The 25,141-nt window shown below is 36.5% G+C and overlaps 2 protein-coding genes across 5 annotated transcripts; both read right to left on the reverse strand.

Moving 5' to 3' along the window:
• Positions 1 to 227: 227 nt before the first annotated feature.
• LOC105043931 (ubiquitin-conjugating enzyme E2 36) lies at positions 228 to 8,848 on the reverse strand. 2 transcript variants are annotated; one of them, XM_010921664.4, is made up of 8 exons: positions 8,683 to 8,848; positions 8,446 to 8,473; positions 8,133 to 8,219; positions 3,876 to 3,934; positions 1,182 to 1,223; positions 1,024 to 1,097; positions 629 to 726; positions 228 to 474 (listed from the first exon to the last, which is right to left on the reverse strand). In XM_010921664.4, the coding sequence occupies exons 1-8, from the start codon at positions 8,716 to 8,718 to the stop codon at positions 437 to 439; spliced, it is 462 nt and encodes a 153-aa protein (XP_010919966.1). In that variant the 5' UTR covers positions 8,719 to 8,848; the 3' UTR covers positions 228 to 436. The 2 variants fall into 2 exon arrangements, with proteins under 2 accessions (XP_010919966.1, XP_073108838.1); XM_073252737.1 differs by having other exon boundaries at positions 8,446 to 8,542; positions 8,683 to 8,828.
• Positions 8,849 to 14,694: 5,846 nt separating this feature from the next.
• LOC105043940 (bifunctional riboflavin kinase/FMN phosphatase) lies at positions 14,695 to 20,824 on the reverse strand. 3 transcript variants are annotated; one of them, XM_073252738.1, is made up of 10 exons: positions 20,611 to 20,823; positions 20,347 to 20,533; positions 18,957 to 19,087; positions 18,254 to 18,323; positions 18,081 to 18,146; positions 16,898 to 17,052; positions 16,723 to 16,821; positions 16,470 to 16,609; positions 15,780 to 15,869; positions 14,695 to 14,790 (listed from the first exon to the last, which is right to left on the reverse strand). In XM_073252738.1, exons 1-10 carry the CDS (start codon positions 20,669 to 20,671, stop codon positions 14,758 to 14,760), a joined length of 1,032 nt encoding a protein of 343 aa, XP_073108839.1. In that variant the 5' UTR covers positions 20,672 to 20,823; the 3' UTR covers positions 14,695 to 14,757. The 3 variants fall into 3 exon arrangements, with proteins under 3 accessions (XP_073108839.1, XP_010919973.1, XP_073108840.1); XM_010921671.4 differs by lacking the exon at positions 14,695 to 14,790 and adding an exon at positions 14,894 to 15,276 and having other exon boundaries at positions 20,611 to 20,822; XM_073252739.1 differs by lacking the exons at positions 14,695 to 14,790; positions 15,780 to 15,869 and adding an exon at positions 14,894 to 15,276 and having other exon boundaries at positions 20,611 to 20,824.
• Positions 20,825 to 25,141: the final 4,317 nt, after the last annotated feature.

Raw genomic sequence — 25,141 nt, forward strand, 5'->3', positions numbered from 1 at the left:
AGTGGAGTACTGCAAATACAAAACATCCCTCCTCCACATCCAGGCAGAGAGTCAAGATAAAAACTTAGGTAAAAACTTACAAAGGTGATTCCCGGAAAAAAACAGGAAAAACAGACTGTTTTAAGTTCCGATATCTGCTATTTTAAATATGAAAATGGTAAAAATATGCCTGTATTATTATGAACCTAATATTATTATGAAACTGAATTTGATAGCAAGAGAGAGACTGAAAACAGCAAATTTCGACTACTGATACATGAAAGGCGCCTTCATCCCGACAATGTGACTTACATCATATAATATAACAGCAGCTTGAAAGATTAATTTCTGATAGCTAGCACATCAACACTTCCATTTCATTGTTACAAGCAAGCAATTGCTGAATTGACTTCCAAAGTAGACGAGTTATAACAAGCAAACTGCTGCTGGAATGTTGTCATGCCCCACTGGCATACAGACGGGTCCATTCCTTCGCTGTACAACTCCAAATAAGTTGGTAAAAATAACAACATGAGCCCCAGTAATATCAAGAAGAACCACCAACATGTAAAATTGAGATTGCCTAAGACAATGATCTCATGGCCAGGTTGTGTATTATGAACTGGCAAGTATAGAATTGTAATCTGACCTGTTTCTACAGCTTCAGCTTCATTTGTCTTCCAATGCTTTGCAATGTTGTCAGAAAGTGGGTCATCTGGGTTTGGAGCACTCAAAAGTGCTTGAATACTGATGAAAAATAAAAGTGATAATGAAAATCAAAAATATTATAGCTTGATTAGAATCATCTAATCGAGGACTGCTATTATCATTTCACTGAGACCTATTTCTTAATAGCCACGTTTACTTGCACATAGCCCTCGAGTCCCAAATGGATAAAAACTCAATAATAACATCACCTATTAATATTTTGAAGGATCAACAGAAACAAATGAAAACAGGACAACAAATTTCCTTCTAACAAGCAATAAACAATCATGCAAGACAGTACCAAAAGCATTGGTGTAATGCAAATAATCATGTTACCTTAACAATACAGTTCGAATCTGGAGAGCTGGACTCCATTTGTCCTTAAGAATATCAAGGCATATTCTTCCAAGCTGCATGCATCAAAATATGAAATTCAAAATACATTCCCATTTCCCACCAGGAAAATAACTGAGAAAAGAAGGTGATCTGCTTGCCTTGTCAATGTTAGGATGGTAAATCTTGGTAAGAAAGCGAACCTGTTTCAACAACAATTAAACCAAATATCAATAGATTGTTCACCATGCACTTCATGATGAATATGAAAATAACTCAAGGCTCAAAGCTATCAAGAGACTCAAATGCTAGGAACCATCTAGTTTATGGATCATAAATGCCTACTGGTACAATAAAAATATTTAAGTACAATAAAATTCTTGGAAAGAAAGCAAACCTGTTTCAACAACAATTAAACCAAATATCAATAGATGGTTCACTATACACCTCATTATGAAGATGAAAATAACTCAAGGCTCAAAACTATAAAAAGACTCAAATGCTAAGAACCAGCTAGTTTATGGATCATAAATGCCTGCTGGTACAATAAAAATAGTTAAGTACCAATACAACATAACGGACAGTGTGAACAAATTTAAATAAAGATTGCAACAAAAATTATTTGGCAACAAAAAATAACAAATACAGCACTTGAACAGTGCATATAAAAATGCCTGAATGTTCGATGTCATTTGACAAGATATTGACCACACAGGGAAGACCGAGTAAAGAGATACATTCATAATAAGTATTTCTCATATATAAATTACTGAAAAAACAGAAAAAAAGAAAACAAACTAAAAGGCAACAGCCTTTATTTTACATCTACCCAAGTGACAGATAATTTATATCTATTCATAATGTACAGGATACCGTCATAAGCAATTGGAAGAATCATCAGCTATAGAAAGCTGCATGAAGTAAATAATATAGACAGAGATCCAATCATCAAGACTTTAACCTGTAAACATCACAAGCATGTCATAGGATTTTAACATTGTAAGTATGCCAAGAACATAAATTGGAATCAGATTTCAGTTACTCAGTGTTGGAAGACCAAATAATGGAGACAATCATATAAAGCATACGACGTGAACTAAGAGGTAAATTTTGGGATAATAGTAGCAGAAGGGAAGGGCTACAGGGGAGAGATCACCCTTCTTGAGCCTTGGATGCAAAGCTTGAATATTGGCCATCATAATGATATTAACAATCATCTATCACAATACAGAAACATATAATGGCTATCATATAAGCATTATGTAATTACTACAACAATACTGGTATTTAGATGATTTTTTAGCTTCATATAGGCATCATATAATTTATCAGAACTAATAACAGCCATTATGACTATCTATTTTTTAAAAATTGGAATTTTACATTATTAGGAAATTTTGCTTGCAATTGATGATTAAAAACCACTGACCAGAAAAATGTGAGTCAGAAAAAAAAAAAGAAACATCGGAGAAGAAAGGCAGCTATAATCCACTATCCAGTTAGCTCCAATATATCTGTAGTATGAATGCATACTAGAAAGTATGCAAAACTTGAGTCTACACCACATTTTAGGACGACACTATCATAATCATGCCTGCCTTCCTGCCAGACCATTTTCCTGTGCCGTGAAATATTTTAAAACATAAATCTTTGTAATGATTGTATGTGACAATTAATGTTTTAATGCTTCTATTGTTGCACATTCATGCCAGAATTTTTTGATGGAATAAAAATTATTGAAAACAAGCATAAAACTACAATAATTATTAGCTATAACTAACCTCAGTTGTGTTTTACATGTTTCAATTTTTTTTTTCACAGGAAAATTACATTAAAATAACCCCCCACAATTTATTCGGTTGCTACAAGCAAATAGTAGACTCATAAGATAACGTATGTGAGGCAGTATTATGAAGAACTTTGACAAATGAAAACTACAATTAAATGGCTTAATGATTTATTTTGTTTAAGTTTTTCACAACCATCAGATAAAACAATAATTGATTGATGAGCAAATAATTCAACTAGATAATTTTATATAGGTTTGTATTGATATAAACTCATGGCAATCATGCTCCTATGATCTGTCTCAGATCTCATGTAATGAACACCATATTCTTATTTATGACTTGATTTTAGTGCTTGAAGCCAGACAGATCCAAATGGAGAAGAAATACATGACATTGTCCACAATTTGCATGCTTCCTTACTGAAAGAAATTCCATGTCTCAGTTTATGGCTATCTGTAACAATGATAGACAAGTTACTGTGCATGATATCTTCGCTTACATGCAGCCATCCTAGCTTTAGTAAAAGCTGCAGTAATCAAAGAGCTTGTGCCTGCTCCATAAATAGCTATTTCTGTCCATTGAAATTGCTTACCAGGAAACCATAAGTCAAAAGTCTTCATCAAATCTATACAAATAATGTCACTATCAGGTTAAAATATACACAATCATCAAGGTGCACATATGCCCAATGTCAACACTAGAGCTGTCAAAATGGGCCGGCCTGAGGCATATGTGAACATTGAACACCATGAAATTGGACGAGCACTACCAATTTCGACATGCAAGGACAATCAAGATTTTTTTTTTCCTCTTTTCAAAAATTGAATCAGAAAATGATCATACATTTAAAAAAAAAAAAAACTAGTTCACACCCAAGAACAATACATAAGGCTACCATTTTTTTATACGTATGGCAATAGTCAAGACATGTCTTTTGAAAAAGTGATAGTAAATTAATCTTTTGAATCAAAATTAGCCTTAAAAGATTATTTGGTACCAACTGCTGGAACAGTATCATTTACAATATGCAAATAAGTAAGGGACCTCTAATGACAGCCGTTTTACCTTTGGGGCAGCCATCGGATACTCTTCAGGCAAGAACAATTCAAGCTTGAAAACTCCTCCTATTCAGGCAAAAAATAAAGAAGATATTTCATATTAATGAATATCGAAAGACCAAGTTGATCAGAAAATTATGATTTAAAGTATATTCCCATATATACATTCCCCCAAAAAAAGTCCATCTTCAATTACATTGAATTATGCAAAAAGACTACATGTACAAATATCTCATGGAAAAAATCAACATGGTCAGTTAATTTCAATTCTGAGATCAATTCAACTGTGGAACTACAGGAAAAATCTAATTACACATACAATATGTTGAGGACTCACTAGAGCACAGATTAAGATGCAGATAAAGCTCATCATTGATTAAATTGGAACAAAGTAATGCATGGAGCTGCTCACAAATAATTAGAAAAATGTAATATGCAGGGAACAGCCAGTTAAAACCATTGTCGCAAGTAACAATTCATTTAGCGGCCATCAAAGATGAAATAACCAAAAATGATTAAGCCTCACTAAAGGGGAGACCAGAACCAGGGGAAAGAGAAGCATATTGACCTTTTCTAAAGAAGATTGGTTTCTTCAAGCCAATCAAATGGTGCAGATGCAGATTATATGTATAGGCTTACTTGACTTTATTTTCTATCTTACCGAGAGAGAGAGAGAGAGAGAGAGAGAGAGAGAGAGAGAGAGAGAGAGAACACTGTATCAGACTCTATTTGCTTAGGAATTCTTTCAGGATACGGCAATTCTAAAGGATTTTACTTTACATTCATTAAGAGTCCTAAGTAGGAGAAAATCTACTTAGGGAAATACTCAACTATATAACCAAGTCTATACAAAAGGGTCAGATATGGACAACTGGGCCTTTGGATGGGTTGGTTCTTAATCAGATGAAAGCAAGATCCACACAAATTCTCCATTAATAGTTTCATAGTACAGTTTGAATCCCACATGCCTTATCAACTTCAGATTTAGATTTCCTGCTGGTTTCCCAGTGGTATTTACATTAGGAGATAGGATATCTTCCTAAGGTGCTGCACCCACTTCTGAACCTTGTTCTCACTCCTACACCCACCATTTCAAATGCTTCAAACTCATTTTAATCAATTATGTTCTGTTACCAACATCATTAAAAATTTAATCCTATCCAATAACAATATGTGTCATCAATCATTTATCATTTTTTCTTTTGATCTCCATATGATATATTTCCTTAAAAAGCTTGAAGCTTGTACTCATGTTGTTTTCTACATTATAACAAGACATATGACTCTTCCTACACACTTCTGCTCCCCCTTTCTTTCCTTTTGAGGTCCACTTCCTTGCACCTGAAGTAGCTAAGACTTCAATGCAGGTTTATATTAGTTAGTAGCTCTTTACTAGATATTTTCATCTTATGACACTTGGCATGTATTATTTTCCACCAATTAACAATGAATAACCAGAATAATCAGAATCATAAGTAGAGCTGCTAATGTACTTGGGCCATCCACCATATGTTCCACCTCGGCCTGGATTAAAATACAGGCCCAATTTGGCTTGGGCCTTAATTCATTTCTCTCTCTTTTTTTTTTTTTTTTGGGTTAGGCTCAGGAATGGCCTGGACCAAAATGATTAGGCCCTGGCTCAATCCTCCAAGGCCTAAATACTACTTCACACAAAGCCAATATGCTTTTTATATGTTTATTTCGTTTTCACTATAATAAAAAAAAAAAAAAGAAAATCCTTCACTAGAGCAACACATGTCCAATCTTCAAAGTCCCATATCCTAATTCGAAGCTTGCCGCAAAGCAGTTTGCGAAGAATACTGGCTTAAATCCTAAAGAACCCAACCTAAACACCACCATTAGCCTTCTCCTTTGCTGCTTGTTGCCTATTGTATTGTTCCTTGCTGCCCACATCTCACTGCATCCTCTCCTTCACCACTTGTTGCCCCCATGTCCTCTCTTCTGTCACTTTCCACTTACCACATCACCTCTCATTTCTTTGATGGTAAAATAGATCTCACAATCTCACAAGTTCTCTTTGATAGTGGTGAACAATGTAGCAGCAGCTATGTGCATCAGTGATGGGTTGTGGCATCATGCAATGACACAGAGAGGAGAAAGAAGGGAAAAGGACAGGAAGGGTTAGCAGTTAAAAAGTATTTAGAATCAAACTAAGGATATTAAGAAATAGGTTTATAGGGCGAATGAGCTAAGGACTGAAACAAAGTTGACCTTGAGCCTGCACACATCGAGTCAAAACAAGTTCAAGCCTAAATTTCAAGGCTTGGCCTCAGTTCCATTACTCATTTTCATAATCTTGGCCCAGTCCTAAGCCAGCCAAGCCCAATGAGCCTGTGCCCAGCTCTAGCCATTAGCAACCTTGATCATCAGTTGCTAATCCATGATAAACTATATTTTTGTTTTCTTAACATTTTTAACAAGATACTACTGCTAATACCAAATTTAAGCCTAGAAGGTGGAGGTATGATGTTATCTTGACAACCAAACAACAAAAGCATGGAAAATTATGAAACACTACAGCATTCCAGTTTTAATAACACCACAGGAAGTGCTAAACAGGAATGCTTGGCAAACAAAAATTCGTAAAGCAATAGTTAGGGCTATGCTTAATGTTATTGTTACCTTCAACATTTTAACAAGGTCATTACAAATGAAAGATCGTAGTCATTTGTAGAAATGCCATGTTGTTTAATTGATTTAAGTAGAATTGTTTGTCTAAACTACATTGTTAAGCAAGCTCGCTCTAAAGTTTAGTTAAATTATATCTAGTAAAAGTGCTGTTGGTGCTCCGAATAACACTTTATTTAAAGAAAGTACTGGTGTGGATATTATAAATATAATGATCAGCTGCTTAACTACATCTCTAATACCTTTGATCAGTCATACTTCTTCCTAAACCCTAACAAGATGGACACCATCAAATTATTGATAAATCTCAAACCTATTTCTAATGTGTATTTGCATGTATTTGTATATTCCTCTATTATAAGTCAATGATAAGCAATCCTATAAATGACATAATATTTATCAATCTAACATGCAATACGGTGATTTGTCATATAAGTTGTTTGTCTTGTGATTGCCAAATGTCCTGATACATGTTCTTACATTCTGACTTGCTTTTATTCTAGCATGCAAAATAATGCTAATTCATATTGTATACAAATAGGGAACAGGCAATGGATGATGACAGAATGAACAAATACACAAGCTAAACCATACATAAATAATACAACTGCTGTTAGGTATACAATTTCAAAAAATCAATCAAGATTGGTTCATAGGGGTCTGCATCATATTTCTAAACTATCAAATTAAGCTATAATAATATATTAACAAATATTAATCTTTGCATCAATTATATTTATAGCCAATTTCTGACATACATGCCAAAGAACACCCCACTGAAGTAAGATGCAATTGACGTCACCATGATTCTCACCTCTTAATAGAAACAAAGGAATGTACGCAGTCCATTCTTGCAACAAGCATTCAAAACATTAAGACACATCAAGATACATCAAAGTCATGAACCAAAATCACATGATGTAATTAAAAACTGTAGGCAAGACTGAATCCATCCTTTATAAAGACATTTTCTTTTTAAAGACAAGCTGCCCTGGTCCCATGACCTAAAGATTTTATCATTCTACTTGACCAACAAGCTTATGTGGCTAAACCTATGCACGAAAAAATTAGAGATGAAAAGTAACTAAGGAAAATAATAATCCATTACATGCAGCCATCTATTTTATGACACAACAAGAAAATTCATATCAACTATCAAGTACAGTTCAAAAAAACCTCCAATTTTCAAATATCCCTAATATATGAGGCATACTGGTAGGCAAATTTAATCAACTGATTTACAATAGAGAAAACACATGAATATGAACACTTGCAAATTAAAGTAATCCCCCAAATCTCATCAATATCAAGCTTGGCAATACGTTTCAGATAAGTTGTCACATGCCAGAGATGGTAGTACGAATCAATTGTAGTAAGCAGTTAAAACATCTACTAATAAACAGAACGCCCAAATCAGGAGTTGCACATCTTAACACGTGCGACAGAAGAAATAATTCAAAGAAATTGCCACATCCTCGAGGCAGGTAGTCCTACCAGATTGACGGACAATGGATGCCGTGCATGGCATTCTGATCAAGATGTGAGCGACGATCAAACTATACAGTTTGTGATACTTAAGGAAATGCAAGAACGAAAATTTTAGCAAGCTAATCACCTTCGTATGGAGATTGCTCCGGTCCAAGAATCATTACATTAAAATAGCGCATATTGTCCTCTGACGGAGAGGCACTTATGCCGGGAGCTGCAACAGATCATCGCAAGAATTAACCAAACCCCTATCTCAATAAATGAATCCCCAAGAAAAAACCCCAAGAATCCACCGCCCTAAATTTAGAAAATAAAACCAAGAAAAAGTTATTCACATGTCCCAAACATCGCAATCGCGATACACATACAGGTTTCCCAAAACGACCAGCACAAAATCAAATCAAAAACGGCACGAGATTCAAAAGAATAATTAAAGATACCTGGTTCGCTGAGGAGGCGCTGCGTTTCCTGCTCGATTCACGGAACCCAAGAAACCAGAATCAGAAACAAGAGAAACCCAAACCACAAAAAGAATTCCTATAAATCAATTAGGATTTAAGAGATCGAAATCCCAGGAAGGGGGATCAAATCCATTCCTATATCGAGATCGAAGGAGGAAAAAAAGGACGGACGGTGAGAAGAAAATCCGATCGGAGGTGGATCCATGTGGGAATTACCTTGATGATTCGGCGAGGAAGATTGCTGTTCGCCATTCAGCAGCCAAAGCTAGGGTTTCCGCTTCTCTCTTTTGGGGCGATGGAAGGACGAGAGGAAGGGAGAGAGAGAGAAGCGAACAGGAGAGCTAAGAGAAAGAACCTGGAAGCTGCTGTCGTCGACGTGTTGTGGTTTATAAAGCTTTTCGAGCTTATTAATATCTTTTAATCATTTTTTTAATTTAAAGATAATAATAGTATATAATATATTGTTATATTGTTATTGTAAAATTCTTAAAAGTTAAACTCGGCGTCTTTCTCCGTCTTCTTCACGCGGGACTCACGCGACGCGCGGTCACCAATGGTGATGAGCACGTGAAGTTTAACCGGAGAGGCAGATTTTTGAACGAATATTCCCTGCTTCTTGCGTCTATCCTGATGTAAGAAAATTTGGATGCTCGCTTCTTCCATCACTTTCTTATTGGATAGTAATTGTTATTCTGATTGTTGTGTATGATATTTTTTTAGTTTTGGAGTTTAACTCTTTTACTCCTAATTTTTTGTCATGTATTTTTGTTTATTTCCCTGTACATGCATCTACGTGGAGGCGCCATGATCATCAAGAAAAGCTTCATTTGAAGAGTAAGAATATGTAACCATCTGTCACGCTTAGCTTGCAATTTACATAACTTTCAATATTTCCCGTAGTCTTTAGGCTAGTGATAACGATGTAAGCTATTAGTAGTGTAGGCCCATATGAGTGAAAAATGAGAAGTTCATCATAAAAAGCAACCAACAAGCATGTCGTACCAAATTTGTTATAGATGATTTTGAATAGATGCATGCATGATGATATGATTCATGGCTCATATTGAATGCAGCTCACCACATGTAATATACCTAAGGATGCTGCTCACCACATGTAATATACCTAAGATGCCATGGGAAAGCACATGAGAGATACATGCATCATGGGCTATATAACTCTTGTAATGTTTGGTCCCATCTAGTTTGTGAATGAGGCTGGCATGAACTTTCATATTGTTGCGTGGCTCTCACCGCATGCAATTGCCCTTTGATCCAAATATCTAATGGCAATACAATATTCTCACTGTTATTATCATGTAGAAGAGCGACTGTTTATTTTTTCAGATGGCTAGTTTTCCTTTTGCATCTATGCTTGTGGTCAGCTGGGTTGGTCTTTTAACTAGTTTTTTATCATAATATCCAATAAAGCTTTTAGCCCTCTTTCTACAAAAATAAATAAATAAATAAATAAAATAAAAAATACTAGACTTGCATACCGTCTTAATTAGAAAAATAAATGAACTTTTCATAAGAAATTTGAATTGATATACAAACGAACATTCGCAAGAAAGGGATTAGGAAAAAATTGGCAGTTGTAGGGCACCCGGTAGAGTTATTATCAAAAGATATTTGGCATGCATTCGCTATATAACTACAAATATCATAATTTTTTTATTGATTTACACCATCAATATAATATAATATGCCATATTCCATGCTGATGTTGCAATCTTGGATGGCCAAGGAATAGAAAAAGTGAAAACATATAGACAAACAAAACCAAAATTTACAAATTCTTAAGTCATCATATTCCAAAAGATTCATGAATTAACGGTTGACCAGCAAGTACTGTAATTGTTATTTAAAAGGACTTGGAATCTTCTACTTACTCCTTACTGTTGTCCGATCAATCAGATTCTTATAGTTACTGTAGAACTAATCTATAAATTCTGAGAATATTGTAAACAAGTATTTGTGTGGGACAAGCATGCCAAATATGCCAAATAATTAAGAAGGCGCTCCATTGAGCCTAAGTTGGGATATCCTTCACCTAAAAAAGCGTCAAGGTTGATTGGCGTTTACTGTATCCAACTAATTGGATACCACTGCCCTTAGCATAGCAAGAACAGAGAGAAAAGGTGCTTGAGGCGTAGGGCAAGCTTTTGTCCGATGCTAACCAAAGCACAAACGACGTTCTCTGTCCCTTTTCATTCCTTTGGTGCGACAAGTGAGTAGTTCTGGAATAACCGGTTAAAGTTGTCATATGTTGCTGCCATATTTAATGACTCTTTGGATGACCAAGCCTAAAATGCCATAGAAATGGTGGCTTAGGCCAATACAACAATCTAAATGGGGCTTAGTCCAATATGTCTTTATAAATATCCAAAGAAAAATAACAGTAAACTATCTCAAATTTTATAAAGAGAAAGGTCCCTAGGAGAAATTATATCTTACATGTTATCAATTATAGTCATTTATTTTTGTAGTGATACATCGAGATAAGCGCTCGATAAATAGGCCCATAGGAATAAATAGTTTTGATTAGTAGCATACACGGCCACATGGCGCAAGCCGTGTAGAATATAATTTTTCAATGTTTAGAGCAGAAAACAGGTCCCAGAGGACTGTTGCCGCACATGCATGTACTCCTATAACAACCCAAACAAAGACTTCTCATTTATCCAACGTGGGGAAGAAGTGTCCGTAAGAATCGGCATCAAGAAGATTAATGGAAGTTTTTTATGCCCACACAATTGGCAGAGCTTGCTTTACAGGGTGATGGGACCATTGAATTATTACAATGTCGTACATAGAGATGCCCAAATTAGTGCTGAGTTGACAGCCTATGATCTAAATAACTTTCACCAAAATATTACATTTCCCACTTCAAGTTGAACGAAATAATTACCCCTTTCACCGTCTTTGTTTTTTTTTTTCAGAAAAAGAGGAGCAAAAGTTTCCACCAATCTGGTTTAAATATAAGAAGAAGGAAATTGCTTCATCTGTTGGTAAATTTTCAATACAAGAAGGGAAGAAGGAATTGCTTCACATACACCACCAAGGTACAAGTGTATCTTATATTCCCACCAATTTGAAGGGTAGGTGTAATATTTCTGCCGGATTAAATTACAGACTGCATAAAACATTAAAGAAGAGAAAAGAAAGCAGTCTGCTTAACCACACAGTTTGGTATATCAAACCAATCATGACTAACATACATATATAAAATATGCACCATTTTTTTTTTTACAGTAAACTGTACACATAAACAAATATGCCATCCATCACATGCCACATACTGGATCTGCAGTCCAGCGTCCTATTGAAAAATACTTATTTTCAGCACAAATGCCGATCATCTACACCTATTATAAAGGCATGTAGAAGACTTCTCCTTGTCTTTTGGTTCCATCACTTAGCTAGTTTTGAATGTTTGCTGACAGCCTATTTCACTGCCTGGAATCTAAATTCTATTTGGCCTTCGCCATGCTGCCTCTTATGATACTGCGTGGTGACTGGTCCGCTTCGTAATGTCCAGATGGTCCAAAGGAAATGGACAGAAAAAATTCAAATTATACCAATACTGATGAAGTCCTAATATATAATCCTCATTGCTTGGACCCATCATTTTATGGCCATAGGAAACACCGTCAAGGTCATGAAGCAACAAAGGATTAAACTCCACCATGAGTTTGTGACTTTGTGAATGAATCGAGTTCTTTTTTCTGTGTTGAGTTCTGTGTGATTCATATCAACAATCATAAAGCAATAGCCCTCAGGAAAACAATCAAAGAGCAATGCAGTTAGGAAATAAATACAGAGATTTTGCTCTTTTTATTTCTATAAGCATATACGTTTTTGGAAGCATCCTTTTGAAGCAGTCCCGCAAGGCTAGATGCCTAAAAAGTAAGGAGGGCATTAAATTTTAGTTTGTTTTCCGGTGACCATAGACAGTGGAACCACTTTCGATATTAACCTGAAAGAAAGTAAAAAGTTCTGGAATCCTTGAGCATCCACGTATATCATGGTAGTACTCAATGTGTGAGTAGGCTGTGGACCTAAGATATTGGATGATGTGGTCATGTATCCCCAGGATCATGGTAATGCACAGTGATGAGCAAGCAGGCCATGAATATTGTCAAGCGATATGACCAGGGATGGAAAGGCATATTAAGAATGCAAGACCGGAATCGTGGCACAAGAGTTTGTGGGGAAAGCTTGGATAGTCGAACCCCAGAGAACTCGGATGTGTACAATCATCTGTAGCTTGGGGGAGCTGCAGGTCATGACAGCTTGGTAGTTTAGCTGGACTGTATTAAAGATGGGTTTGTCCGAGCCTCATGCATAGTGGTGGCGTTGCATGGTCGTGCTATGTGGATTTGATATGTGTAGTACTGAAGGGCAGCTCGATGGATGGTGGATCAGTGACACAGTGGTTATATCCCGGCACGAGGATATGTTGAGGATCAAGATATCTGGGATGAGCAGTGCTTGGCTTGAGGGGCAAAGCCTTAAAGTTGATATAGAGGTGTTGAGCTGCGGAGCATTCTTGGAAAGGGTCTATGTTATGGCACGGAGGTGCGCATGAGCATTGCAGTTGATTCGAGGGGTCGGATTGTTTATGGGTACTTGAGGGTGTCATCTGTATTCAGTACAACAGTGTTGTCAGGCAGGGATATAGAGGTGCAAGCTTGGCTATGTGGTTGGACTGCTGCGTGCTTATTGGTATGTCCGAGAAAAGGACTTAAGAGGACTGACCTTGGTATGTGGCATGCTAGAGCGCCGCACGGATGTTTGGATAAGAAAACACTCACCCTGTGGCATCTAGAACCGGTGATAGAATGATGCTTGCCCGCGAATTCTGTAGGACCATTTGTTTTTTAATCTTTAGGGCTATATTCACACTAGAGTAATATGAAATGTGACCGTTTGTATGTACCAAAAAATAAGAAAAAATAAAAAATTCATCTTTTTTTTTCCTTTGTTAGCTGTGAAGCTTAAAGAGGTTCTTATCTCTGGCCGCTTGTGTTTTGCTTTAAAGTACGGAAGTAGTGGCATAGATTAATTGAAGAGTAAGAGCAACAATCTCAGTAGCTGTTGGCCAAGCGGAAAAATCTCTTTGTACCTTAACATGCTATTCTTTTGGAGAAGAATTTCTTTAAGTGTATTACATATACTTTTTGGCATGCCATTCCCTTCCAGTGAGATTTATAGACCGCGTGCCTCTTGTATCGGCATGTGTATTATTTTCAGTTAGTCCTTTGCACTGTTCCTCAAGACCGCTAAATTGTTTATTTCATTTCAGCATTTATTATTTAACAAACTATATATTGACAGTAAAAAAATTTAAAAAACTATAAATACAATGAAGTGATATTGTCCCTAGACATCATCTAAGGATCATTACTTAGTTCAAAGGTTTAAGATTTTGGCTAACAAGTGCGATAGATCTCAGGATAGCACTTTGGATAAAAAATACCAAATATTAGGTCTGTCTCCATTTCATCCCACATTTTCGGAACCATAACTAGGATAGTGACCTTTTATTTATAAAAAGAAAAAAAAGGAAAAAAAAAAGTAAGATATCATCTGCTTCAGTTTGTAGACATGAAAGATGTTTTTTATCCCCTCAGTTGCAGTTCTTCGTTGGTAGATTATCACCTAGTAACAAAGTAGCATAAATTCAGTAATAAAAGCAAATCTATTTGACATGGCTTCGGAGAACGAGATACGCTTGGTTGTTGGAGAATGAGGTAGCCTTGGTGTGATTCTCTCGCTAAAATTTATTTAAAAAATGTAAAAAGTTGTGATTTTTGAGGCTAAGCTTGCACTTATTCTTCATGGAACTACAGTAATCCAATCGAGCAAAAGGCTTCCATAATGCCATCATCCTGCCTCAAAACAATATTCAAAACAATAGCACAACTCACAAAGGTTGTAGCAAATAGAGCTACAGACTAGTGGTTACATCCCTCTGCTATCAAGCTGAGGATCTTTGTGGAACCTTGAGGGCAGTTTCCCCAAGCATCGGCTTAGAAATTTTCATTGCTCATATGAATTGATTACCAGTCATCACACCACTATTCTAGAAATAACATATATGAAATGATTGCCAGTCATCACACAGCTATTCTAAAAATAACAGAATGGGAACTTTTATGCAAAGAACATGCCTCAGAAGCCTTATGCACCAAAGAAAAAGGGTTCCTCTTGCAGAGGAACCACCACATTGCTACATTGTCTTTTGCCCCAATGTATGGGCCCTGCATCCTTCTGCAATAATTGTGTTCCTCATGTCTCAGTAACATTTCTCAGAACTAGATTCTGGCAGTAACCCCCTTGTGAGTGCTCAGAAACTGTTATTTATAAGGCAGTGATAGAAAACCATATTTCTTAACTATAAAAATCAGAGATTTAGCCATCAATAAAGACAGAAGGTCAGATTTTTGAATTGAAGTATAATCTAACAAGTCTGGGAATTATTCAGGTGCAGAAGAGTGCTGCAACAATTTGATCACACCCATTCTCGAAGTACATGAACTGAATTTTGCAGAAGGAGAAGCACCTAAACTTCACACAAAGCATAGTTGCCTTCCTATCCGTGCTTGAAAGCCAAAATACTTTTCTTTTTTGAGACATGGAAGCTAAAATACAATTGCCGCAGTGAAAGTTGTGAAAGAGATTTGATCACAAGCTATCTTCTGCAAAGAGAGGGCTGCTCGCTTGGTGCGAGAAGATCGGAAGATCCAATGCATCTTGTGCAACAATCACATCTTCTTCGGATAATTTTAAAGCCTCTAATATATATTGCTGCAAGAATGAAAGTTTTGATTATACTAGCAGATATATACTAAATTTGATAAGTAATTAGTAGTTAATGAGTATGTATTTTATTTCTTTTCTTCTCACTAGGAAGGTAGAGTTAAAATGGGCAAGGGAAACAACTAGGTGCTGCATGACAAAGTATCAAGTGGAAGATATTGTTGAGCATGATATTGACATATGCAAAGAAAATCACAGACAACTCCAGAAAGGATTCTCGATTCTCACAAACATGAGGATCAAAGAAAGGGAAAAAGGAGATCAAGACAGACCAGGATGGAGGTTGGAAAACATCCAAAACACCTGTAATTTCTAAGGACTTAGTCTTGGATATGAAACAATATTACTCAACCCAAATTGATGGGAACAAGGCTTGTTAAATTTATGTTTATGTTTGAACAACTAGCTCTTCATGAAATTTCACCAGGTAGAGCCAGCAATAATTATGGCTATGCTGCTCTCCTTTCAAAATGTTTCCTAAAGCTTAGTACCTCATCTCGCAGCTTCCGGATGTATCCAACCAACAGCAGGTGCAATCGTTCCTTTGTGTAGCTGTGGATATGACCGATAAGCCGTAGTTCCTGCAGGAGGAAAAATACCCATTGGGACTAGGCAACTAATAAAATTTTATATCCACCTTGAGAGAAAATTTCTGTCTTCTGATGTTTTTGACATAGTCATCATAGAGGCCACTATAAGCATGTGTCTCCAATCCAAGATCTATTAACTAGACACCCAATGCATACTCAGGTGACTCTTAAAAGCAAAAAGAACTACATGCAAAGTTGCAATGAAAAAATCGGGCTGATATATGAGAGGACATGAAGAATAAATCTTGACAAAGGTGTCTTTCAGTCTCTCAAGATTCAAAATACTTATCCATAACAGAATTCACAGACTGTACTGTAAAGACTCAGGACTCTATTCATGGAAGAAGGTTTGACAAAAACCATTTTATGCTGCTTAAAAATGGGAAATGCCATCTAGCAGTTGAAAGTTTAGCAGTCATATTTTAAGGAAAACACATGCAGGTAATAAAAGGTAACAAGTTGAATTTTCTTCATGAAATAACAATAAAAATGTTAGATGGAATTTATCTAATAAAGCAAACTATTGTCTTAAAGGGGAATGCACAATCTAACTTCTAACAACTGATCAGAAATAAATTATAAGATACTCACAGTTACTCTTCTAACAGTGCCCAAGGAAAGGTCCCATCCAATGCTCACCACAACCTTAAAGATGCCATGTATTTCAAGTTTGGCCCAACCAAAGAAGACCCCGCATACTTGATCAGGAACAAATTCATATGAAGCATTATCTGTTTGTTTACAGAATAAAAGGTCAAGAGCATGGACTGAACAACAATCAATCTGCAATGCTCCAATAGATGGACAATATCAGATGAAACATTAAATCGAGAACTTTACTGACCTTCAGTTATTTTAGCAACAGCAAAGCCATCACGAGGAAATAGCTCACCTAGCAGATCTCTAACATACAATGGTTCAATTGGCAATGCATTCTGAACCCCTGCACCATAACATCGTGCTTTAATGATAGAATGTAACCACAGGAAATATGAAATGAGAATGGAATAGAATTGTACAGTCTTCGAATGCTGGAAGACCCCATAACTCAGGTTGAAACTCTAAAAGTGAATGAAGCACACAATTGGCAATTGAATAACGTTCATCCTGACATTGGAGAGATGGAACAGCCACTACCTTCACTCCAGAAGCCTTTGCAGCTCTAACACCAACCCTATATGAAACAACCTGATTTACTTAAAAGAAACAGATGCCAGGATGCATGATGTGTCAGAAATAAGGATATAGTTAATAGCTCCTCTTCATAAATTAAGGTAATAATGCAAGGCAGGAACTTTAATCTGGCAGTGCCTAAGATGTTAGCCTGGTAAATATTTCAGATCAGCTTTTATGGGATTATTGATCACCTTGAACCTTTTACCAATGTGACTTGCAGGTTTGTTAATTAGCCACTAGTCATGCTCCCACATGCTATATCAGTTTTCCCAGCCAACTTTTGCCATTGTGAACCATTTGCATTCACCATAAAATAAGGACAACCACGTACTTTGCTGCTCATAGTGTATGTTTGACATGTAGCATTGTTGATGTCAACTTATACTCGAGTAAGAAAGAAATCTTCTCATAAGAAATGTTGGAATGCACTCATCAATCATCATACATGGAGAGCATTAGATCTTCTAGCTTTCTGCTGAATTCTATTGCCTCCATAAACTACATGATTTTTCAATGCATACAGCATTATCTATAATTTTTTGAGGCTAAAGAATAATTCAAGTAACATGCCAGAAATCCACTAAAAAAAAATTCTTTTTAAAATTTTTTTGATGAATATTACATTTCCTTAAATAATTTTTTAATGTTTAATCATCTGGGCAGAATATCCATGCAACAGCCTGACTATGTCTAACATTTGTTCTTTATACTTCTTGTGAACAAGCAAATGCCCTTTTTAGCTACTACATATACATCAGCAATGCCAGCTGATGAAATAATTAATGTCTATAACCAAACTCTTGCTGGAAACTTGTCATGACTATGTCCAAAATATTCATATTATTTAAGAGACCAACAATCATTGATGAGTGATGGTATGTATATGGAAATATCAAATGAAGCATCACATTCTAGTGATCAATTATATGTGGCTAGATTTACGAAAATATTATCCGGTAAGGTTGTATAAAAAGTAATCATGCACCATTTCCAAGTCCCAACTAACAAATACTCAGTTCTACTCACAGGGAATCCTCAATCACAAGACAAGCTGATGAATCTATGCCAAGTCTTTTTGCTGCCTCTAGAAATCTGAAAACAGATGTAGGACAGCAACAGTTAATCCAAGGTAAGCCTAATGCAAAAACAATTCAAGCCAACAAATGAAGTATGTTATATCATTTAGTGAAAACACTCACATGTCAGGAGAAGGTTTTCCCTGTTTAACATCATCTCCACCAAGTATGACAGAAAAGGATTCCTTCCAACCTGTATAAATGTTTCTAGCAAATGAAACTATGTATACACAATTGACAAACTGCAGGCTAAGATATCATATCACATAAAAAAAAACCTTGCACATCAAGATATCATTTTCCCTGGAGCTATCTACAGCATGACGTTATGCTAACTAAAATATAAATAAGCTGCATTTTTGTGACATTTTTGCAAGAAGGCACAATTTAGGCTGCACAGAATTGATGCAAAGTGTAGGGCTGACATAAAACAGCATGATGTTATGCTAATTAAAGTATAAATAAGCTGCATTTCTTGTGACACTTTCGCAAGAAGGCACAAATTAGGCTGTACAGAATTTATGCAAAGTGTATGGTTTTTCTTATCACCATGCCACAGCCATAGGAACATGTTAAAGATGGTAAAGCCGAAGGCAAGTCTAAGCTTTTACAGAAAAATATTCCAACAATGTGTTGTTCCGTTTCCCTGGAAAACCTACTGGCTGTTCAAGCAAGTGAAGGGCGAGGGGGAACCATCGAGTGCATACTAATACATAAAATTTTTAAGCCAGAATCCTGAACAAGAAATTTTTTTCTTAGACAAGAGAATCAAAAATTTTACAGAAGATTGTGGAAGTTAATAAAAAATTCAAGGGAGAGTGATAACCTTGCTGGTGCGAAATTTTTGTCTCTATATGCCTCCTGATGGAATTTGAAGCAAGTGCCAATGGGACTCCATGCTTACGAAGATGTCTAATGAGGCGATTAACACCTGGAAGTGCTTTCGCTCGTGGCCACCTAGAGAAATGAAATCACACAGACTCAGCCCTTTACAATTATTCAACTATTATACTCACTCTGGCGCATCTAAAATAAATAATATATTGTACCATTAAATCGACCTTGCCTTTGTGATTTTCCATGCAATGGCTTAATAAGAGATATCATTCAAGCTCATGGACCGCTAATTGCCCAGAAAACCTATCAACTATTCCACCAACTGGTGTATATTTCGAGCAAATATTAAAACACAATCTGCTAGATCACAGTGTAGCTTATGAAGTCATGAATTGATGATACTCCAAGCAAATGTGGTCATATTCTGCCCTCACGCTTATTGACATAGAAAGATAAATGGAAAAGAGCACCAGTTCGGCAAAATCAACCAGAAAGAACTTCTATATCTTCTATTGCATATCCTGCCAGGATAAATTTTGCGTTTTCCTTTTCAAAAGGTGCATATGTTGAACTTTAACCCATCAAGCAAATTCGCACCACAAAGACTTGTCACCACAAGCTTTACACACAGGTCTTATGTCCCTTCAGAAAATTAATCTATACTTGATACAAATACAATCAAAGAACTCTTTAATGCGAAAGCCCTACTCCTACAATTTCGTAGAAATTTATATATTAAGTGCGGAATCCAATTGACATATTAAATCAATACTAGGCCCACAATTCTCGTCAGGTTCACTTAGCAATGCAAATGGAGCAGATCCAGGCCACGCAAATCCAAAATTTTCGAAAGAGTTAGTCAGATCGAATGCAGCAGTACCGACTAGCTCGAGTTCATGCCAGAAGAATAAATGCTAGACTCTACGGGGCCCCGGGGGTATTTTAGTCTTTTTGATGCTGTAATAATTTTGGCCGTGGGCCCCTCGCAGCACCGCCGCTGCTCACCGGGCATCGCCATTGATGGCGCAGACGAGAGATAGAGAGAAATGGAGGGAGGAGGATGAGGAAAGTGGGGGAGGAGGAAAAATATAAAATATTTTTGTTAGAAAAATAGCATAAAATTACGGAGGAGAAGGGTTTGAGAAAATAATAAAATATTATTTTTTACGAAAAATAATAAAATATAAAAAAAGGAGGAGGAGAATAGTGATGCAGTAATACCTTAAACATCTTTTATAATAAAATATTATAAAAGACTGCATCGTAGCAAAACCCGTTTGCTAATGTTAAGCTCTCTTATCTGGCCCAACGGCATGATAAAAATGATTGAGAAGAATGCACCAATCTAGCGTTTAGTTTTCTCGAAAGGAAGACCTCACTTTTCCTGATACATTGGCATGATCGCCTCGGTGAACTCATCGGCAGTCAGTGGGAGGTCATAATCCTTCACAATGGCAGCCGCCGCCTCCTTGTGCATCTGTCCCAGTCTCCTCTCCTCCTTCTCCGCATCCGGGACCTTCCCATACTCGGCCAGGAACTCCTTCAGAACATTCTTTGTTGCTCTTTCTGCATTGAAGAAAAATTACATAAAAATCCAATAACCTACACATTGGGGACAAAAAACGAGGCAAGAAATCAGAGACCAGTGTCCAGAAGGGTGCCGTCCAAATCCAAAATGACGGCCAAGACGCGATCTTCCTCCATCGAGAGAGTTGTCGAAGAAGCGAAGAGGAAGGGAGAGAGAAGAGATGGGAGGTGGCGAAGAAGGGGAGGTGGCGGCGGGGATTTAAGAGGGGAAGGAGGGAGGGAGAAAAGAAGGGAATTGGAATCGATTCGGAGAGCGGGGGATCGGAGTCCATCAGGAATGGGATGCAATGGAATAGCGGGTTGGGGCGGGTCTCTCCGCTTTTCTATCTCCTCCCTAATTTACGGGTTCGGGTTGTATCCTTTGCACGACGGAATGATTGATCTTCTTTCGCAACGTCACCCGTCGGATCTCTATCTGCACAACTATCAAAGCATTACGAGTCTTGCATTTGTCCGTCTGTATTGATTTCGGAGCCTCTCTTCTGCGATCCAATGGTTGATTCGCGCGAAGGAAAGTGAATCCTTCTTTCGTATGAAAGATACAACCCTGTTCCCCAATATGGATTCCGTCTTACCCGCGCAACGGCAACATGGCGCGGTATCTGTTCTCAGAAAAAGAACAAAAGGACATTATTTTATATTATTTTTAAAGTTATTAGTTACTCGTATTGGAAACCAATGGAATTTGATATATTTGTCTTTAATTAAATTATCTGAAATGTCCGCTTCAACTCTTCCTGACCCAATTCTCTAGATTTTTTTTTAACCTATAATATCATTGATATACTTAGGGGCATTGAGTTATTTGGTGGGTTCAGTGCTTCAGCTTTTCTCTGGTTTAGGATCTTAAGCGCTGGTGGCATGTCTTGGATATGCTCGCCAAGGAGACTGCATCAAGGAATGTGCGCTGTAATATTCCTTGAGCTTTCAAATGGTGCTATATTCTTGGGATTTTGGTGAGGCTCTAATGGCATGATACGAGGCAATTGGATGGCTTTTCACCCCAGAAACTCATGAAGCAAGCATCGAGGATGATGCTGAATGAAATTCTTCGAAAAAGAGAATTTTACCGCACCAATAACTGCCATGCATTGTTCTCGTATCAGTATCATTAAGAATTCTAGCCCCAAATACAATCAAGATATCCTTCTTTGAAGTATGATCGTAGAGAAAACTGACAGTTATTTTTTAATACTCAGCAATAAAATGAGAAAGAGAATTATACTGAACTCTCAAAAAAAAGTAAAAAAGATTGTTGTTTTCTTAGATATCCCACCGATCAGGACGTGATCTTTTATAGACAACGAACATACATTTGTAGATGGCCGTTTGACCGATGGACTATAAAAAAAGATAATGGGTAAAAGCAAAAATATGACTGTCTAGGATAAATAGTCATTGGACCATTTGATCGCAAATGGAAGTGACATACTACAAAAAATATGATAAAAAATAAAAACTAAAATAAAATATTAAAAAATAAAAATAAATAAAATATTAGCAGTCATCATGCGTAAATATCATGATTTGCGCATGTGAGTCGAGTCGAGCTATTATATGTACATTTACAAAACACACTTCCATTCAAGACCCAAGCAAAAATGGATAAAGAGAAAAGCCAAATAAACCTAAAGATTTATTTTTTCTTTTCGAATGTAAGATTAGAAACATAACAAAACTTTTTGGAGATTTTAGGGGGGAAAAAAATTTTAAGTTTTTTCTTTCTAAAACCTTATTAGATGAGACCATCATTTTTAATACAACTTGAGAGGTTAGTTGCACTTAAAAGTGACAAATTTTGATTTGATCCATTAACAATATGCTTTAGGCATATTTGGATCAACATTAGTAAGTTTGGGTTATAAATGGATGAATTTATCTAAATCTATTTATTAAATAGATTGGATTCGGATTTAGAATTTTAGTCCATTTAATCCATTTTGATGTGTTTAATAATTGAATCGATTCATAATATGATTCATTTAATTCGTTTAAAACATATTTTTAGTCCGTTTAACCTAACCTACTCAACATGTTTAGCTCATTTAATCCTTTTAATTTGACTTGACCAATTTAGTAATTAGATTATATATGTTGGATTCTAATACCTATTTAATAAATAGATAGGATTATATCTATATTTGTAATCCATTTAATAAACAAATTAGATATGGGTTAATGAATTTTTGACCCAATCTGATTGCCACTCCTGGTACTCTGACCTTACTCTTGCACCTTCTATTTTGTTTGTTGTGTATGATCCTTGTAAAAGAATGTCTCCATGGCCATGGAACACAATGCAGAGTGCAACATAGAATTTTCTCATATAGTGGACTGTCACACCCCCGACCCGAGATTGTGAATCGAGGATCATGGCAACCACCGCATACTTATAAAGAACTCTCTCCATAAGCATGCAAGGCATCTCATCACGATATCAATGCATCACAGCGGAATAAATTCAAATATTTATTATTCAACTCTAATTCAAGTAATTAAATCAAATGTCTTACATCCAATAAAATTTTACTAACAATAAACTAATAGGTCTAAGTTCAATGAAGTTGACAATGCTAAATCTCGCCTCTAAAAGCTCTGTCCGAATATTTCTTCCCACGCTCGAAATTAATTATCTGAATCTAAAAAATAGAAAGAAAGGTAATGAGCTAGACAGCCCAGTAAGTAACAAATATCTCGACTAGATAATTCAGATATTATCAAATTTTCAAGAACAATATTGCAATTAAACATAAAAATATATTTCATGCCGATTTAATGCAAATTCAATATTTTCAAATATTCACATATAATATAATCATAAATTCAATTCGATTCAAAACACTCGTAACTCAACAGCCTCGACTATGACCAACGTTTAACCCCCATTGATGGGGTCCACAGAATACCAACGCACAACCCCCACTGGCAGGGTCTACAAATACCAGCGCACAACCCCCACTGACAGGGTCCACTGAGTACCAACGTATAATCCCCATTGGTGGGATCCACTGAAACATAGTTAGGCTGAGAGCATAAATCCGATCTGTATCAAAATACTTTGTATCATAATATATCATAATTTATCACTGAACATGTGCATAAATCGACGTACCATAATATTTCAAAAGCACTTTTCTTTCAAAACATAATTTCATAAATCATGCATAATTTCAAAAAATAATTATTTATTTTCAGAATAAATATGGAATATCTCGAGAAGATGATTCATTACTTACCTTTCACGGAGCACTGAATGAACAGATCGACTAACTTCTAGGAGATTCTTCCGTGCCTATTATCCAAAATTATATTTTTTTTACATTAATTTTAATTCAAAATTCAATCTAAACAAATTCCAAATCAAAACCTCACTTAAAATCAGACTCTTCCCTAAACTCGATCAAAATCATCAAAATGAAGTCTTACACTACGCTAATTCTAGAGGAATAACTTTAGAGAGAGAAATCCATCAAGAGAGAGAAATAACCTAGAGAGAGAAAATTCTAGAGAGAGAAAGTAGAAAGAGAAAGTCCAATTTCAGAGAGAGAAAATAAGGGTTCGGACTGAAAGAAGAGAGAGAAACTCTCTCTCTCATTCATTTTTTATTTATTTATTTATTTATCTATATATATATATATATTATATATATATATATTTTATTATTATTATTATTTTTTCTTTTCTTTTCTCTTTTTCTTCTTTTTCTTCTTTTTCTTTTCTTTTCTCTTCTTTTTCTCTTTTTCTTCTTTTTCTTTTTTTTTTCTTTTCTTTTCTATTCTTTTCTCTTTTTTTCTTCTTTTTCTTTTTTCTTCCTTTTCTTCTTTTTCTTTCCTTTTTCTTTTTCTTTCCTTTTTCTTTTCTTTCCTTCTTTTTTTTTTCTTTTTTTTTTCTTCTTCTTCTTCTCTCGGGCTCCTTCCAGGCCGAACAGGGGACGACGGTCCCCTCCTTGTGTCGGGCCGTTCAGGCCACGGCCGCCGCGGCGGAGGCCGGCGGCAGAGGGGGGCCATTCCCCTGGTCACGGAGGAGCATGGCCGGCGATCGATTGCGATCGCCGGCGCCGAAAAATTCACGGAAAAAAGAGACCAAAACAGAGGTCCCTTTTTTCGATCGAAAATCGACGACTCTCGTCACCGGTAGCCGCGCACAAGGGCACGGGAGGAAGGGGAAGGAAGAGAGGAAGAAAAGGAAAACTCACCTCGGCCTCCGGTGACCCTACCGGCGAGCAATCATGGTGAGAATGAAGCAAGGATCCGCGGCTCTAATTCGGAAAAATCGGAGAGGAAAAGAGGGAAAGAAGACCGATGATCGGCTTCAAGGGAGGAAAAGGTCCTTTTATAGAGAACCCTAGGACCTCTCGCCGGAGAAGAAGACTCCTATCGGGAGTCTTCTTCCCGATTTTTTCTCTATTTTTTTTTTTGGGGGGCTTGGGTCTCGACGGTATGGGCTTGGGCTTGGGCTAGGTTTTGGGCTATGACATTCTTCACCCCTAAAAAAAAAATTTCATCCTCGAAATTTTCATACCTGTCACCAGTGTATTGGAAGCCTGTGCATTCTGTTGAGTAAGCGCATAAACTCTTCCCTGGATTT

This window comes from Elaeis guineensis, chromosome 2 (genome assembly GCF_000442705.2).
Source record: "Elaeis guineensis isolate ETL-2024a chromosome 2, EG11, whole genome shotgun sequence".
NCBI classification, from domain to species: domain Eukaryota; kingdom Viridiplantae; phylum Streptophyta; class Magnoliopsida; order Arecales; family Arecaceae; genus Elaeis; species Elaeis guineensis.